The sequence below is a fragment of the Colobus angolensis genome, unplaced genomic scaffold, assembly GCF_000951035.1.
Source record: "Colobus angolensis palliatus isolate OR3802 unplaced genomic scaffold, Cang.pa_1.0 Scaffold42, whole genome shotgun sequence".
Classification (NCBI taxonomy): domain Eukaryota; kingdom Metazoa; phylum Chordata; class Mammalia; order Primates; family Cercopithecidae; genus Colobus; species Colobus angolensis.
Window position 1 is genome coordinate 585,915 of NW_012117599.1, and position 17,750 is coordinate 603,664.

The following is a 17,750-nucleotide window of genomic DNA, read 5'->3' on the forward strand; positions in this document are numbered from 1 at the left end:
TGTACTCATACCAACTGGTTATTATCAGAAAGAGCTGCCAATTTCAAAGGCCAAATTATATCTATTTTGTAGTTGTATTTTATGGATTATGGGAGAGGCTGAGCATATTTTCATGTTTTCTGGCCATGTCCATTACCTTTTTGTGAATTGCTTACTCAAGTCCTTTGTGGGATGTCAATCTTTTTCTTACTAAAGTGAGTTAATAACATTACAGCATTTAGAATAGTGCCTGACACACAGGAAGGTTACGTATTGCTAGAGGATATTACTTCGTATTTATTCTTTGTTAAAAGTATCCAGAGTAACTTTTAAACTCAGTGCGCTGGACACGTGTTGCTCTTCTGCCGTCACAGTGGGGAGAGGACCTGTGCCTGCATCCTGTGATGCTGTCTGCCGCTGCCCAAAATGTATGGGTCTACAAGTCACAGCTCCCTTTTCATTCACTTGGCTCTGCTTCGTGGTGATGGCAAACGTGCTGGCACCCAAGGCCTAATGACAAACGTCCACTCCCTTCAGCACCGTGTGCAGCCTCAGCATGGACAGTGGGCCCCGAAGCCACTGCAGCTCACTGTTCCTCTCCCACCCTACAGGAAGTAGATTGGGAAGTGGAGCTGGCCGTGGTCATTGGAAAGAAAGGCAAGCACATCAAGGTGAGGTGGAAAGGTGGGGCTCCCAGGCCAGAGTGTAGCAGAGGCCCCAGCTCCTGCCTCTCCCAGTGCTGACCTCTTCACCAACACACGGTGACAGCTGTCCCTGACCCTGGGAAGCGGTCAGCCTCCTTGCTCTCTGACACTGCCTTGCCCTTCACCCACCTTTGGCTGGCCCTGGCTACTAACGGGATAACAGCTTAGAGATCCTTTGCCGTAAGTGTTGGTGTCACCCGTGATCTAACCTCCTGTATGGCCACATCCCCTGCCCCATAGGCCACAGATGCCATGGCCCACGTGGCCGGCTTCACTGTGGCTCATGACGTGAGTGCTCGTGACTGGCTAACGACACGCAACGGGAAACAATGGCTGCTGGGGAAAACCTTCGACACCTTCTGCCCTCTGGGCCCTGCCTTGGTGACCAAGGACAGTGTAGCAGGTAGGTCCCTGGACCCTGCCCCCTTGTACCTACCACTGCACAGATGAACAGTGCTCCAGGGAGGAGCGTGGGTTCAGGTACATGCGGCACCTGCCCTCCCTGGCCACCCTTTCACTGCTGACTCCACACAGGGCAAGTCTCTTACCCTCAGCCATGAGTTCTCCCATGGGCTTCCTCCCCAAGGCCCCTAGAGGGAACACAACTGCAGAGGATGTGAAACTGCATGAAGTAAATGACAAACAACACTGAGCTGATGGGTGGATGGGGCTTCCTGTGGCTGCCAGCATCTGAAACGATCTAAGTTGAGCATCATGGAGCATCGTTATCACAAGGCCCTGGCATCTTCCACAGTACAGGAGACGACAGCCAGTGTGACTCACCCAGCCATGGTGGAAACAGAACAGCACTGACCACACACAGTGAGGAGACGGCGCCAGGACAGGGGCAGTGCCCCAGAGGGCAGAGCGCAGCCTCTTAACACAGCCGCCCACAACTGTGGTGGAGGTGGTGGTGGGGGGTGTCCATGTGGGCCAGCCATGCCAGGATGCCAAAGACCTCATTACCTCACAGCACCTCATGCAGAGTCCGCAGGAAAGTTAAATTGTGTTTCAGCCGCTCTACTTAAGGGGGGTAGAACACTAAGACCACCACCAGCAGTTGAAAGTGCTGGTTAGCCAGGATGTTCTTACACTAATCCTCCCCTTCTAGCGTCCAGTACACGAGGCTTCACTGTCCTGGCTAGAACCATTACCTCACTGCTTTATAGATGCTAAGTCTTTTTTGTGTGTTTGTTTTCTTTTTTTTTCTTTTCTTTTGGAATAGTCTTACTGTGTCACCCAAGCAGGAGAGCAGTGGCCCAATCTCAGCTCACTGAAGTCTCAATATCCAGGGTTAAGCGATCCTCCCGCCTCAGCCTCCTGAGTAGCTGGGACTACAGCCATGCATCACCACGCCTGGCTAATTTTTTTTTTTTTTTGTATAGAGAGAAGCACTCACTACGTTCCCCAGGCTGGCTTTGAACTCCTGAGCTTAATCAGTTCTCATATGCCTTGGCCTCCCAGAGTGCTGTAATTACAGGCATGAGCACCAGGCTTGGCCCTGCCCAGGAGGCACTTTTGTATCTACGGGTGTCATCCTATGCTGTAGACAGATGCCCCCCACCCCCTTTTTTTTCAAGGCAAAAACCCGAGCCATTTTTCTCTCCCTCTTCAGAGGCTGGAACATCCTCTCAACTCATCCCTGTGACTGCTGCCTGGTGCTCTTGATAGGGATGCAGGGAGGCCTGAAAAGGCCAATGTCTATACAGAAAGTTCTAACGTAGAGCACTGAGTCAATGTGGGCACAAAGCCCTGTCCCCTGGCAAGTCACAAAGCTCCGCTACGGTTGTGTTTGTGAAATACTGGAGGGTTTGAGGGGGGAAAGGGATAACCCCAAGGTACCGTCTTTGCATTTCAGATCCACACAACTTAAAGATCTGCTGCCGAGTGAACGGGGAAGTGGTCCAGAGCAGCAACACCAACCAGATGGTATTCAAGACGGAGGACCTGATAGCCTGGGTCTCCCAGTGAGTGCCAGGGCCTGTCCTGCCAGTCCCACTCCATCCACCCACATATGGAGGCTGAGCTGAGCCCTCCACTCTTGGCTGTGGCCACCTCGGCCAGCCCCTGGTCTCACCGCGTCCTTTTGCTTTGCTCCAGGTTTGTCACCTTTTACCCAGGGGATGTCATCCTGACTGGGACCCCCCCAGGTGTCGGTGTATTCAGGAAACCTCCTGTGTTTCTCAAGGTAGGTTAGCAAAAAGGAAAGAGAGCAAGGGCCCCGAAGGCCTGGCAGGCTTGGCTCAGACTTGAGAAGTACAGGCTTGTGTGGATGTGCGTGTGTCTGACGGAAGGGCTGACACCCTCACGGCCTGCTCTGTTGCAGAAGGGGGATGAAGTCCAGTGTGAGATTGAAGAACTAGGTGTCATCATCAACAAGGTGGTGTGATGGCTCCTGCACAGGCCCTGGACACAGGATGGGGGCATCTGCTCCCACTCGGCCTAGCCCAGGGAAAGGCCCAGTGACAGGTATGGGCAGGTGCCAGCCCTGCAAGCCGCCTCTTCTGGGTAGAAGGGAGAAGGACAGAGCTCTCTTCAATAAATTTGTCAGGCCGAAGCAGCAGCTTGGCTTCTGCTGTTTGTCTTCTTTTGGACTTTGTTTCATGGGACAAGTCGGGGCATTTTGTGGGACTGGGGAAGAAGAGAGCAAATACACACGCATACGCCAAAAAGATACTCCTGGGCTTGAGAAAAGACAACCTGTCTGGTCCCCTTGTTTATCACATCAAAGGCGGGAGAAAGCAAGAGATGGCAAGGGACAATCAAGCCTCAACGATTATATTTATAGACCAGCTAAGGGTTCGCAGCCTCCTCTCCGTCTTCTGGCTCTACGACACAGCTGTGTTGGGCTGAGAAGTCTCGGCACAGGCTCCTTCTCACAGTTCTAGCTACAAATGAACTGCCGGATGAACTGTTCTAGTTTTTGCTGATTCTCCCGGCTGGCAAAAGTAGGGGACAGGTGGAGCCTGGGGCCTGCAGGGCTCGGCATCTGCTGCAGAACCTGGGCCATGGAAGATGGGCCATGAGTATCCTCAGCACAGAGACTGTGTCCACCGGGCCCAGGGCCAAGCCTGTCCCCCAGAAACCTGCCGCGGGACCTCTGGCCCCTTCGACCTCAGTGTTTGTGCAAAAGCTGCCTCAAAGCAGCCCTAATACCCCACCTAGAAGGATGAACCAGTGATTTGGGAGACCAAGAGGCAGGAAACCATCCCATCTTCTCCAACCCATCACCACGTCTGTTGCTGGAAGACACCAAGTAAATCCCAGGGTCTTAATGAGACACCATCAGGCCAGCCCTGTGGGGTGATGGGCACATAGCTGGGTTTCCCTGAGCCAGGCTATCGGGGTGGGAAGAGGGGGACAGAAGATGGTGACACTGGCTCCTCTCACCCCTAGGTCTCTGAAGGTCCAGATAGCACTGATGGCGAGCTTTGGGTCCGCACACTCTGGAGAGGAGAGAGAGGTGAAGGCTCTAGGTAGGGAGGACAGGGAGCCACTGGGCACAGGATTCTCTCCTCCTGTGTAAAGCAGCAGCCAGGGAGGGATAGAGCTCAGACTGGACAGAAGACCCTCTGAACTCTGCAGCGCTCCTTCTAGAGTGGGGTTGTCACTGTCCGGCAGGGGGCAGCAAGCACCAGCAAACACCCCTGCTCCAGGAGCCTGGGCTGACTGGCTGGGACTCACCAAAGATCCCTTCTTCCTGGGCGGTGGCCTGGAGGAACTGGAACAGCTGCTCTGTGTAGCCCGACTCTGCAGAAAAGAGAAGACCTAGACCTGGCGCCCTACACGGACAGCCTGCCTCGAGGACTGCAAGGGAACGAGGGCCTCACCAGTATCGGGCAGCTGGCCCTGGTGGAGGAAGGCGGCAGCCTGTGCAAAGGCCTTGAGCAGTGGGCTGAGCAGGCGGCAGAGGAAGAGAAAGAAGTCTGGGCAGTGTGACTGCTGGCTGAGCTGAGGGGGACAGGCCGGGATGAGCGCAGCTCCCCACCACCTCCCTACCACCTCCCTCCAGGGGCGGCTTCTTGAAACACACCCTGAAGTACCGGCCCTCAGCCTCTTCAAAGTCATCACTGTCACTATCAGTAAAGTCCCCACTCGGTTTCCACAGCAGCTTCCTGCTCAGTCGCTGTCGCCCTGTGTCACAGGCTGACCGGGAGCCTGGGGTCTAGGGGCCATGGAGCCATAGTTCTCTGACAGGCTGGCCAGGGATCAACCCTATACCCCCAGACCAGGTACATGCCGGTGAATCCAGTAAAAGCAGACCCAGAGACCCAAGAGGATGGCCAGAGCCATGCCACAGCACCTGCTGGGCCAACTTGCAGAGTGGGAGGAAGTGAACTCCCACCCTCAAGGGCAGTGGCTGTGTCGCCAAGAAATGTGGGGAGCAGGAGGTGTGCAGAGAACCTCAGAGGCACACATGTCCAGTGCTATCCAGAGAGAGACACAGAACCGGTGCATAGGTGGCCATTCCCAAGGCACAGGGAGCAGAGGTGCGAGCTAGGCTTCCCCGCTGCAAGGCCAGGGGCAGTCCACCCCCGCAGCACACACAGGGCAGAGGAGGAGCCTGGGGCAGCTGGCACTCAGGGTGTGAGGCTGGAGGATGCCAGGCCCAAGGGAAGGGCCTTGTCTCCAGCTGCCCTGCCTACCTCCTCAGCGACCAGGAGGCCGCACTGGATGAGCCGGTCCAGCACCTCCTGACAGTAGCAGTAGGAAGACTGGCAGGGCTGGGGAGAAAAAGGCATCCATATGGCCTCAGGCAAGCCAGGCACATGGTCAGGGGCCTAGCCAAAGCCCGGGCAAGGCCAGACCTACCCCCCAGGAGGTTTCAGAGGTCGGGCTAGGGCAGGGATGGGCCATTCCTGCCACCAAGAGGGGAAGGCCTAGGAGCAATGGGCCGTAGGGGAGGCCTGACCTTTAGCAGCAGCACGTCTTGCGGCAGCAGGTGCATCAGCAGCAGGATCTGGCGGTACAGCTCATTCTGGCTCAGCAGTAATATGCCCTGCAGCTCCCAGGGCCCCTGGGGCGGCACTCTGCCTGCCAGCAGCCCCCGCACTGCACAGGCTGGGGGAGGTGGGTCCATTATGAGGATGGAGCTGTTCCTTTCACCGCTGCACACACATCCCACCTACCCCGTGCACCTCAAGACTCACCGCCCACAGCCTCGCTCAGGAAGACGGGCAGCAGCTCAGCACTCAGCCGTGCCAGCTGCGTGAGGCCTGGGCCAGGCCGCAGCACCACCAGCAAGTCGCCCTGGCGGATGCGCAGCAGGGCCACGTGCGCCCGCAGCAGGCTCAGAGAGTGCTTCAGCAGGCTCCGCAGCTGCCCAGAGAAGCCTACATCAAAGCCACGCAACAGTATCTCCTCCGTCAGCCAGGAGAACTCCCCCAGGAGCTGTGACAGGAACACGCCCTGGGTGGGCAGAGCAGGCCTGAGCAGGACAGCCACACCCCACCCCCTGCCCAGGTCCCCACCACGTGGCACCCGCTACCTTCTGGTGCTTGAAGAGCAGCAGTGTCGCCATGATGGCCGTGCTCATCACCGCAGCGCTCCCCACACTGGCTGGAGTGGGGCGGGGTGGGGGGTGGAGATGCTGGTCAGGGCTTGAGGCCCAGCAGCCTGGTCCCTCCATTATCTGGCAAGTCTTCCTGGCCACACATCCCAACTCCACCCCAGGGATGAGGAATGTACGCCCAGAGCAGTGGCTTTTATCACACCGGCTGAGAGCCAGGCCAGGAGCTGGGGGCCTTTCCCTGGATCTTGTCCTGGGGCCCACACACCAACCCACAGCTTCTACTACAGAGGGCCACTGGAGAAGACACTGATGGATCTCTCTATCAGGGCCCTCTGCGCAGGCGCTGTGCTAAGCCCCTTACACGTATCATTCCATTCAGTTAACACCATCCCCATCTAAGCTAAGGAGACTCCACTCAGAAGGCAGGGCTGGGTGTGGCCTTGGGGAAGCAGCTGCAGCCTCCTGGCCTCAGGCCACCATCTTTGTGCGTGCACTTAGCTGCTCCCTCATGCCAGCCCTGGCTGCCGTGCTCCTCCTGTAGGAGGAGGGTTCCATTCTTCAGCTGTCCCTGAGGTACCATAGAGGGTCTCACGTGCAGACACTCACTTGGAATGGAGAACCCTGGTGACTGGCTGACCCAGAGAGAGGGGACGATTCAGGGACCCGCCCCCAAAGGCCCAGATCTGGTTCACCCTCACCACTCAGGACATGACAGCTCAGTCTCCTGACCAGGAGCTGGTCCTCTTCCTTGAGGGCCAGGAGAGGCCCAGTTATGGGGGTCCACTCCTGCTCCTTCTCAGTGTCTGGGACAGCAGTACTGAGATAGACACACAGATTACAGAATGAAGGGACCAAGCACAAAAACAGCTGTGGGAAAGCCAAGATTTCTAAAAGGTGAGGGTGTTTCCCCTCCCAGCCCCAGGACAGAGGATGGCTTCTATAACCCCCAGTCCCTTCCACGCCTCTGTGCCATATTCTCACACTCAGACTGTTGGAAAGGCGAGTGCCTGGAACTATCTGAGATGACCCCAGGATATGTGGTGAGGGAGGGCTGCTAGTGTGTGTATACTAGGGGGATACAGAAGCTGCTGCTGAAGGGCTGCCTGCCTTGCCCCTGAGACCGCACGATCCCATGCTCCTACCATTGGCCCAGCACGATGGGCTGCAGTAGCTGCTCCAGGGTCTGCCGGCCGCCCCAGCAGCTTCTGGCACTGACGATGTATTCCTGCCCAGGACAAGGCTCTTAGGTGGCCTGCACTGGACTACCAGGAAACTTGCACAGCCCACTGAAAGTAGGCAAAGCTATCCCTGCAGTGGCTTCGAAGGCCAGACTGCCAAGATGCCTAGGACAGCCCCCTGAGGTACTCCCAGCCTTCCCCAGCTGACTCCATACCTGCAGGGAGAAGGGCTGAGCTAGGTGCACCCGGGAGCAGATCCGGTGGCTGCAGCCCCAGTGGCTCCACAGGCTACGTAGCACAGCCAGAGCTCCTGTCCGCAGCCCCAGGGGGGCCGAGGCCTGCAAGGAGGGAGAGGATGACTATAGTTGCCAGGGGCACTGCTCTCGGGTGGACATCAGGGCTGCCCACCCATCCTGGTCTCCAGAGGTATACTCTGGTCCCAGCATGCTCGGTTTTATCTCAGGCCCAAACTGGTGCATGACCTTGTCCCAAGCTCCTCTTTTCTTATCCATGACACAGGAAAAATCCCTCCCTATCGAGGTCTTCAGAGGATGAAATGAGATGATGGTAATGGCCTTGGCAGGTGCTGCTGGATGATTCCTTTGTACCCCCAGCAGCCCTAAGAGGGACTCAGCCACAGGACACAATATTGTGCCTCCTGTCTGGAGCTGGTGTCCACCCAGGGGCCCAAGGGCTGGAGAGTCTCACGTTCTCACATTGTATATGTCACACAGTGCGTCCGGAACCAGGTCATAGGTGACGGCCACTGGTACCAGCAGAGCATCTGGGACGATGCCCACCTGGACTGCCTGCACCACAAACCCCAGCCAAGCCTGGCCCAGGGCTGACAGCCGTGGCCCTGGGGACTCAGGAGGTTCCTCCAGGAAGATGAGCAGGGGCTGTCCACTAACCAGCAGCTGCTCTATGACCTGGAATAGGAGGGGATAGGGGGTGTTAAGGCCAGAGCAGAAACAGACCCCTGTCCTCTTAGCCTGGCCCATATGTAACCACTGGGGGCACTCACCGCCTGGACCACAGCCCTTGCAAGGAGCCCCTCAGAGCTGTCCAGGGAGAGGTTGGCCTCTGGGGGCAGGAATAGCCCCCCAAGCTTCCTCAGGAGAACTCTGTGGGACATAGGACAGAGCCTGATAAGGAAAGGGGCTCTGGAGATGAGAATGAATAAGGGGCTAGGGAGAGTCTCAGCTCCCCCACGGCCAGCCTGTATCCCACTTGAATACCCTGAGGTGAAGCCATGGCCCTACGCCCTGTGGTTGACCCCTCCATCTAAGCCCCACAGGCTAGACTGCTGTATGGTTGGGATGAGAGAGGCCACGAAGAGGGCTTTAGCAGGGAGCTGCTGCCAACACACCCCAATACACACCCCGCCCCAGTCTGTGGCTTCTCCCACGTATGTCTAGAGGCAAAAGCTTTTTACCTGAGGGCAGGGGAGCAGGCACGGGAGTCCCAGGCCACACGGAGCACACCCAGGCCCTGGGAGAGCAGCATAAAGGGCAGCAGGATCCCGTCCAGGAGGGTTTTGTGAGTAGAGAGGAGGACAAGCGGCGAGCCCTGCTCCGGGGAGAGCCAGACAGAAGTGCCAACCTGCCCCACCCTGAGGACACAGGCAGCCAAAGACCCAGCGCAGCCCGAGGGAGGGAGGGTCCAGCTGAGAGTTCTTCCTCTGAGCACATTTCCCAAAAGCAAAGGAGCCTTTAGACAACTTTTAAGGTAACTGCACCGACGCACTGACGTAATGGTTGTTAAGACCATGATGGAAAGACGTTAGAGGAAGCCCCATGGGAGCAGGGCCGTGAGACATAAAGGGAAGGTCGGCAAAGAGCAGGGGATTTTTCCCACCAGCTGATGGGGACTGGACTGCTGTATGGCTGGGAGCAGAGAGGTCAGGAAGCAGGACCAGATGGGGGCTGCTCCTGACTTATGGGTTTGGCCCAGCCTCTGCTCTTCTGCTCCCACCATCCCCATCCCAATGGAGGGCGGGCCTTACTGCCTGAGCGGCCTTCTGGACCATCTTCATCTGACCCTTGTGGAGCTGCACATTCAGGAAGAGGCAGTTCAGGAACCGCAGCAGCGCCCAGCTGAACAGCCTGGGGAGGGACACCAGGCCTGAGGTGCGGCATGGAGTGACGCTCAGCCCGGGGCACTTGGAGGGCCGTCCAGTGCTCCTCTAAGGCAGGCCCCACCACTGTCCTCATTTTACAGAAGAGGAAAGTGAGGCTCAGGGAAGCTACAGAACTGCTTCATGGTAGCGAACACTAAGAAGTAGCGGTGCTGGGACTGGAAGTTCTGACACCACAGTTCATGCCCACCAGACGCTGCTACTCTCCCACGACCTCATGGTGCAGCTGCCTCACATCAGAATCAGAGCATCTGCCTCCATTTACCCTAAAGGAGACTAGAGGACCAAGCCTCTCTCCAGGCAGAACCCAGCCTGTTCTTGGCAAACTGCCAGGAAAGATCAACTAAAAACGAAGGGTTAGTGATAGAAGAAGGAAAGGGGACGACTGCGGGGGCAAAATCCCTGGTGGGCAGGTGGGTGGGGTTGTCCATCCAGCCCAACAGGAGGACCAGCTCTATTTATTTTTTCAGATAGGGTCTTGCTCTGTTGCTCAGGCTGGAGCGCAATAGCACGAACTTGGCTCACTATAACCTCTGCCTCCTGGGCTCAAGCGAGCCTCCCACCTCAGCCTCTCAAGTAGATGGGACCATAGGCACGCACCACTGTACCCAACTAATTTTTTGGAGAGACAGGTTTGCCCAGGCTTGTCTATGTTGCCCAGGCTGGTCTTGAGCTCTTGGATGATCCACCCTGCTCGGCCTCCCAAAGTGCTGGGATTACAGGCATGAGCCACTGCACTGGTGCAGGACCAGCTTTGATTTAGGGCAGACACAGAGCTGTACTAGCGGGAAATGTGGCGGAGAAGCAGCAAGTCCCCATGTGATGGCTTTTATCTTTCTGTGAAGCATGAGATGTGGCATCAGTTGACACTGGATAAATCTAAGAAGGAGCAGGCTAGATGGGAGCTCTGGAGGGTGCCATGTCTCCCTGTGACATTTGCACTTAGCAAGGAAACCAGTCCACTGGTGTGTGTTTCTCTAGCAATGCTGAGCTGCTGAGGTGCAAAGAGACGGCAGACAGTCGGGGGTCCTGCCCATGACTCCCTTATAGGAGCATTACTCGCATCCTGAGCCTGCAATCTCAGCTAGGCTCGGAGGGAAGGCAACACAGACAGGGAGGCTAATGGCTGATGTCAAGGGACATCAACGGATCACCTTGATGATCCAGGGACTAGAAATCTTAACAAAGTCAAGGAATTGTCACAGTGGAGGGCTGGCCACGGTCACCAACAACCTCTACTTTCTGTCCTTGCTCAGTTGGCCACACAGCACATTCAAGACAGCTGAGCTTGACACATGCTGCCCCAAGCCCTCCTGCACTCAGGGACTCATTCATCTCCTTGGCTTTAAACACCATCTGTATGCTAAAGCTTCACAGTGTCTCTGGCCCCAACCTCTCTTCTGAGCTCCAACCTCCTATATGCAACTGCCTCCTCAGTGTCTCCACAAGCATGTCAAGTACCAAAACTCTCTGTCCAGATTACCTTTCTGGGCCAACTCACTTCTCCCAAAGCCTGTTCTCTCTACATACCACCAGAAAGTAGGCTAGAAATGGGGCTGTCCTGTAACTTCTCCAGTTTCCCTCACTACCCTTGCTCCCACCGTCCAATCCATCAGTGAGTCCTGTTAACGTCACCTCGATCTCTCAATCCACTTTTCAACCTCTACTGTCCCCCATCATCTCGCACCTGGACTAACAAAACAGCCTTCCAGATGCCTTTCTAGTCTCCACTCTTGACCCTGATCCACAATGTCGTCACTTCCCACTTAAAACCTTGCAGCTGCTTTTCACTGCACTTGGAGATCTGGTCCAAACTTGCACGGCCTTACATGATTTGATCCCTTCTGCCTCTCGATTTTACCTCCCACAGCTCTCGAACCCTCACTTGCTGGCTTCCAACCACGTCAGCTTCTTAAGCAAACCTAGTCCCTCTCCCGCCCAAGATCAAAACTCAGGCTATTCCCTCTAGCAAGACTGTTCCCCTCATTCTTGTACCCCCAAGGCTGGCTCCTTTTCCTCCTCTTGGCTCTGGCTTAAACAGTCTCTTTGTCCCGTTACTGGTATTCTGTCTCAGCCCTGTTCCTTCCTCCTTGCAGCCACGCGTATCTCTGTTTACCCCTCCATTTCCCTGGAACGGTGCACTGCATGTAACAGAAGCTCAGACCTGTGCTGGGGAATGTGGGGATGGGAGGCGGTGGTGAAGGCAGGCTGCAGCCCACTCTGGTAAACACTATCCAGCTCCCTAGGGGGAGAGTTCAGCACTTCCCCACGCCCAGCCAACACCCAGTCTCCAGAAGGACACAGTCCCCAGCCCAAGGATGAGTGCCCCTCAGCACAGTTACCTGACCAGGAAGGGACGGGGTGAGGCCTGGATGTGACCCAGGATGCGCTGTACCTCTTTCTTCACAAGGTCAGGAGCCTGGCCTTCGCCAGCGCCTCCTGGGACTCTCCCTGAGAGGAGGTTCTGCACCCTGTGAGGGGGTTGGGAGGACTGATATGAGGCTACTGCAGGGAACGGCCTCCAATCTTCACCCTTCTCCTTAAGGAAGGGTCCCAGGCAAAGCTCACCCTCTAGAAGCCTTGCCCCAGCCAGCCCTCTCAACTACCCCTACCTACTGTCATTGTCATCCCATTCAGGATCCCAGAAACGCCAGCCAGACCTCACTCCCTGCCTCCTCACCCGGTGCTTTCCACGATCTTCTGTGGGGCATCCTGGCAGGGGGGGATGTGCTGCTCCAGGGACCACAGGAAATAGCAGAGCCTCCGAACCAGCCAGCCCCGAAACCTGGGCACAGCTCCCAGAGCAGGAGGGAAGATCGTTCAGAGAGGTCCCACCTCCACCAGGGCTCAGAGAGGGCTATTCAATCAGAGAGGGACCACCCCCCAGTCCCATGTCCCAGGAACACGTGAGCAGGAAGAGGAACTGCCTGTCCATCTGTGCCCCATTCCCACCCCTCACCCTGCTGAGTGGCAGACAGGTTCACAGCCTGAAACACGGTGGGCAATCCACACATGCTCACAGAAGGAACTGCAGGAGAGCTCCAAGTCTGCCCCTCCCTGCAGGCTTGTGGAACAGAGGACAGGGCCCTTCTTTTTCTATCAGAGGAAGAAAATGGCACCAAAAAGCAGGGCCCCAGCAGCCCTGCACCCAAGGGGCCCTGTCCCCAATCCTGCTCCAGTCTGTAGCTCTGACTACCTGGTGTTCTCCTCCTTCACCAGGATCACACTGCAGAAGCCTAGGTCCGTTATGCTTCTGTGGAAGAGGGACTCCTGCCAGAGAGGCGGAGAGACAGCATGTCTTGGGGGACCTTTGCAAACTGGCAAAGAAACGCCCCTGTGCTGCCCGTCTGGTCTCTGCCTGGCAGCCTGCCAAGTCTTCTAGGAGAAAACATGACAGTGCAGTATTTCCCGAAAGGCATTTGACCCCAGGTCCTAGGCTGGCTCAGGAAAAGGGGCCCATGCTCAAAACTGAAGTGCTGTATCCTGTACAGAATCACCCTTTTTCAGGTGGCATACAAAGTCTCCAGGAAGTTATCTTCTCAACAGCAGAGAACAGGCAACCTGGGTCTTCACGAGAAATCTGGGCCCCCCTCACCACCATCACATGGCATGAACCGAAAAAGAGGTCTTCAAGCATGAGCTGAGTGCTGGGGAAGTCTGAGTCGGTGGTGTCCCCAAAACTGAACAAGAAAACTCACGCGGGCATGATGAGACCCCAGCCCCCTGGGCACACCCTACCACACTGAGGCCCCTCTGCACTTCTCTCACCCAACTCTCCCAGGCCTGGGAACAAGCCACAGCCCAACCACACAACCAATCCCAGTGCACCCCTTCCCCTGCAAGACAGAGGCAGAGGCATGGGGCAGGAAAGAGCCAAGCTTGGAAGGACACAAAGGAAGCAGCTTCCCAGAGCTTCAGCTCCCAGAACCAAGCTTCCTGGTCAGGGCCTGGCCCGACCATCACTCACCCAGCTCTTGGGGGTGCAGGTCTGGCAACAGCGACCCACAAAGGGGCGATACTTCCCCAGGAATGGGGTGACAGCCTCCAGCTTCATCCCAAAGCCTGAGGACCTCAGGCTAGTCTGGAAAGGAAAATGAGGAGAGATGAGAGGACTCAAAGTCCTTGGCAGGGGGGAGGGAAAGACGGAGTGACAGAGGCTCTAGAAGTAAGGGGCACAGCAGAAGGGTGGCAGAGCAGAGGGGATTTGAGGAATGGGACGAGCCACACTACCTCTCGGCCACTGGGGCTACTCCTTGGCTGAGTCTGGCGTCTGCCTTCCAACATGGTGGCCATGAGAGCCTAGAAGAACCACGAACCAGTCACCTCTGCCACTCTCCTTCTCCCCACAGAAACCTAAGCCAGAGAAAGGTACAAGGATGGAGCCATAAGAATCTGAGCCATAATCCAGGGACTCCTGAAGTAACTGCAACCCCCCCATCACAGGACAGACAGACATCACTTAGGCCATCAGCGGTAAGGAGAACCTAGGCTGGAAACTAGGGGCTGGCTCAGATCAAGGCCCTGCCCCACACCCAACTGGTCCCACAAAGGAGCCAGCTGTTCTCAAAAAGTCTCACAGTAGCCAGGTCAGGGCCCTCCTCAGGCCCACATGAGGGGGATCGGTTGTCTTACCATGCACACCCACCCTGCCATCTCCTAGCACAGATGAGGGCTGTACTGGAGATGCTGATCCTTTCTGTGCGGAGGGAAAGAATAAGGGCTGGATTGAAAAGACGGAGGCGGCCGGGCGCGGTGGCTCAAGCCTGTAATCCCAGCACTTTGGGAGGCCGAGACGGGCGGATCACGAGGTCAGGAGATCGAGACCATCCTGGCTAACACGGTGAAACCCCGTCTCTACTAAAAAATACAAAAAAATAGCCGGACGAGGTGGCGGACGCCTGTAGTCCCAGCTACTCGGGAGGCTGAGGCAGGAGAATGGCGTAAACCCGGGAGGCGGAGCTTGCAGTGAGCTGAGGTCCGGCCACTGCACTCCAGCCTGGGCGACAGAGCGAGACTCCGTCTCAAAAAAAAAAAAAAAAAAAAAGAAAAGACAGAGGCATGAGACTGCCAAGGAGGAAGAAGACTATCGCCATGAGGCCACCAGGTCCTTCTCAGCTGCCCTTCCCCTCCCCACCAGGAGACAGCCCTGTAACCACCCAAACATATGGGAATGTGGGCTGGCTAATAGAAGAGGGACAACTGGGGGTCAGAACACAGAGGCCTACGTGCAAGAATGAGCATCTAGTTGAGGACAAGATAGACTTTGCCACAATCACTCCCCTCTCACATTAACATTCTCCACAGAAGACGCCACTTGTATCTCCTCAGCCCCTCCATCCCACCACAATATTTCCCTCAACTAATAAATATCTATGTTCCTTCAAACAGCACTGAACACCTCCTGGCTCAAAAATTGGGGCCTAGAAGCCCCTCTTCCCTATTTCCCAGCATGACCCTGATGAACAGGCTGCTCTAATGTTTCCCCATCCCCACCACACTGTAATCAGGCCCATCTGGGAGCCTCTCCCTTCCCAGCCACCCACCCAGTTCTGCCCAGGGTTCTAAGTCCACGATGCTTCTGGAACACCCTCTAAGCCCTCCCTCTCCTCCTTGGGTTCCCCAGCCCGAGCCTGCCGGACAAAGAGCCATTCGAAGCCCTCCTCCAGGACTACGGCTTCATCTCCCTACGTGGCTGGAGTGTCCTGAGGGCAGGGGCTCATCTCTGTATGTCCAGCAGTCTGCCCTGCGTGGAAGAGGGAACCAGGCAGAGAACCAGCTGACCCACGGTAACTTCCTCCCAAAAATTCTCCAGGCACCTTCCTCCTTTCCCCAGTCAGCTCAGTTTCCCCACATGAAGCCAATCAATAATGGGATCAGGATCCTGCAGTGCCCGCGGTCTGGGGGGCCACGGGAGGCTCATCCCAAAGGCACTCCGTATCTTGACAATGTTCTCATAGCCCCGTTCACAGACACATGCTACAGCAAAGCTACAAGCCGGGGCCTGTGGTGAGTCCTGCCTGCTCTGCAAGGGATATCTGTCCCTTAGCCGAAGACCACCCCCAATCCCCAAATCCAACCCCTTTAGGTCTGTGCTAGCTCTACGGAAGCAGAGCCAAAGCTAGGGCAAGAGTTACCCCCATCTGCCAGTTACCTCAACGACACAGCTCAGGACTCCTACAGCAGAGGATGTAAACTGGCACCTCGAGGGTAAATTCAACTCATATATATATATATATATATATATGTACACACACACGCACACACACACACACATATTTCTTCGACTATACAACGTGCTGAGATCTTACGAAGTAAAACCAACTTTTAACAGCAGAGGGCTTGTTATACATACATCTTTTAAAAATCAAGGCCGGGCGCGGTGGCTCAAGCCTGTAATCCCAGCACTTTGGGAGGCCGAGGCGGGCGGATCACGAGGTCAGGAGATCGAGACCATCCTGGCTAACACGGTGAAACCCCGTCTCTACTAAAAAAATACAAAAAAACTAGCCGGGCGACGTGGCGGACGCCTGTAGTCCCAGCAACTCGGGAGGCTGAGGCAGGAGAATGGCGTAAAAACCCGGGAGGCGGAGCTTGCAGTGAGCCGAGATCCGGCCACTGCACTCCAGCCTGGGCGACAGAGCGAGACTCCGTCTCAACAAAAAAAAAAAAAAAAAAAAAATCAAGGTTTCCAGTCGCGGTTGTAATGGAAAAAGCTGAGCTCTGGCATCAGAGCACACACCCCACAGGGCGCAGCTGGCCGCCGCTGTCCCTGCAGCCCGACCGCAGCAGCCCTCCCGTCTGCCTCCACCTTGATTATCATCGACGCCTGAGCCCGTGCACATCTGCGCGTTCAGCCCTTGATCAAGGGTCAAACTCGAAACCTGCCCGCTTTGGGAATGTTTGCGCCCTACAGAGAGCCGCGAGACAACTCCACCTTCCCCGCCCTGCTCCACCACGGCCTCCCACCGCCCCGGCGCCCCACGGCCCCGCCCAGCGCCCCTCAGGCCGCAGCTCCCTCGCCAGACCCGTGGCAGGCGCTCCCTGAGCTACTCCCAGAAACGCGAAGGGCACCTGCCCCACGTCAGGTCCTGGATGCCCCCTCTGGATGGAGGAGGGCGGGATGCCCCGGACGAGGCAAAGCGGGGCTCTCCAGCGCCGCCCCCAACACCACACCCCGCAGGGACTCATTCCCGCCACAGGCCCCGCATCCCCGCCACGGGCCCCGCGTGGCCGGCGCTCCCTGCCCTTCAACTTCCGCCCAGTCCCCAACAGGCCGCGCAGACCAGGCTTTTGAAGCAGGAAGGCCCCTGGATGATCCCGGTCGGCGTCTGACCTGGCCTCGCCAGGGAGCGGCCACCGCGCCTCTCACCTCACACCAGCCGCCCAACTCCCGCCAAAGCAGCAGCTCCACGAGGCGGCCGGAAGGCGTGGACTGCCCAGGGGAAGGCGCGCACCGCCCACCTCCGCGCGTCTGGCTAAAAGGCAGCCCCGAGAACCAATTGGGATGCGCGCTGGTCCAGAAGCTCCGCCCTGCGCCCCGTGCTCCGCGCCGCTCGACGTGGACGTGTGACCTGTGCTCGGTGGGTGGCCTGCTCGCTTCCCGGGTCTCTGTGCTCGGTGGGTGGCCTACTCGCTTCTCCAGCCGGCTCTGGCCCGCGGTGTGAGGGGATTGCTGCAGGCGGCCGCGAGGCCCGGAGTGCCCGAGCTCCAAGCAGGGACTCGGGCCAGATTCTGATTAAACAGGCTGTCCCAGGGCTCAGTCACCCCGAACCGGGGTTCAGGCTCTAGCAAAATTCCGAGTTGAGGACGATTAGAAAGGAGAGAAGGTCGTCAAGAGACAGCTGCAGTCATGAAAAACAAGTCAGGCCTCCCCAGGGTCGTTTCCTTTGGTAATGGGAAGCCTAGACCAGTCGGGAACCTCCCGCAGCCGCGAGGTGCCGAGGTTTCAGCTGGGCCTGTGGTCAGTGCGTTCATTCGTGTGGTTTCTTGATTAAGACCCGACTCCTGTCTCGGCCCTAAGCTCCGCGTGAACAAAGACCTTATGGGTTCATTCATGTTGTAACTGTGTTCTCAGCACCCAGCAGGAGACCAGCCAGTGGGAGGCAAGCAGTATAGAACAGATGAACGTGGGAACGACTGTGCTCTGTTCCTGCCCCCGTGGAATGAGTCCACCTGAGATGCCAGAGGATTTCACAGTTCCAGAGCATGTGACACACATGTGCCGGAGAGAAGCCACACAT

The 17,750-nt window shown here is 56.9% G+C and overlaps 2 protein-coding genes across 5 annotated transcripts in view; one reads left to right on the plus strand and one right to left on the minus strand.

The window, feature by feature from the left end:
* The window catches only part of LOC105522102 (fumarylacetoacetate hydrolase domain-containing protein 2A-like), a 9,967-nt gene extending 6,721 nt beyond the window's left edge, over positions 1-3,246 (plus strand). Inside the window, exons 4-8 of the mRNA XM_011956504.1 lie at positions 591-650; positions 924-1,086; positions 2,542-2,650; positions 2,784-2,871; positions 3,010-3,246. Of these exons, the coding sequence (XP_011811894.1) occupies positions 591-650; positions 924-1,086; positions 2,542-2,650; positions 2,784-2,871; positions 3,010-3,072 (483 nt within the window). The 3' untranslated portion in view covers positions 3,073-3,246. The remainder of the gene's footprint in view (positions 1-590; positions 651-923; positions 1,087-2,541; positions 2,651-2,783; positions 2,872-3,009) is intronic.
* Positions 1-17,007, minus strand: part of GPAT2 (glycerol-3-phosphate acyltransferase 2, mitochondrial) — a 41,287-nt gene extending 24,280 nt beyond the window's left edge. Inside the window, exons 1-22 of one of the 4 annotated variants that reach the window (XM_011956500.1) lie at positions 16,844-17,007; positions 13,741-13,863; positions 13,478-13,591; positions 12,707-12,780; positions 12,191-12,295; positions 11,853-11,981; positions 9,379-9,478; positions 8,809-8,942; positions 8,398-8,497; positions 8,090-8,302; positions 7,589-7,711; positions 7,338-7,420; positions 6,894-7,012; positions 6,172-6,242; positions 5,834-6,074; positions 5,596-5,744; positions 5,330-5,407; positions 4,717-4,848; positions 4,514-4,634; positions 4,368-4,433; positions 4,074-4,129; positions 3,360-3,684 (exon numbers count right to left, since the gene is read on the minus strand). In XM_011956500.1, coding sequence (XP_011811890.1) covers positions 3,568-3,684; positions 4,074-4,129; positions 4,368-4,433; positions 4,514-4,634; positions 4,717-4,848; positions 5,330-5,407; positions 5,596-5,744; positions 5,834-6,074; positions 6,172-6,242; positions 6,894-7,012; positions 7,338-7,420; positions 7,589-7,711; positions 8,090-8,302; positions 8,398-8,497; positions 8,809-8,942; positions 9,379-9,478; positions 11,853-11,981; positions 12,191-12,295; positions 12,707-12,780; positions 13,478-13,591; positions 13,741-13,803 — 2,388 coding nt within the window. In that variant the 5' untranslated portion in view covers positions 13,804-13,863; positions 16,844-17,007 and the 3' untranslated portion in view covers positions 3,360-3,567. Of the gene's footprint in view, positions 1-3,359; positions 3,685-4,073; positions 4,130-4,367; positions 4,434-4,513; positions 4,635-4,716; positions 4,849-5,329; positions 5,408-5,595; positions 5,745-5,833; positions 6,075-6,171; positions 6,243-6,893; positions 7,013-7,337; positions 7,421-7,588; positions 7,712-8,089; positions 8,303-8,397; positions 8,498-8,808; positions 8,943-9,378; positions 9,479-11,852; positions 11,982-12,190; positions 12,296-12,706; positions 12,781-13,477; positions 13,592-13,740; positions 13,864-16,843 lie in introns of those variants that run through there. The other 3 variants (XM_011956502.1, XM_011956503.1, XM_011956501.1) reach the window with 3 other exon arrangements.
* Between the last annotated feature and the right edge of the window lie 743 nt (positions 17,008-17,750).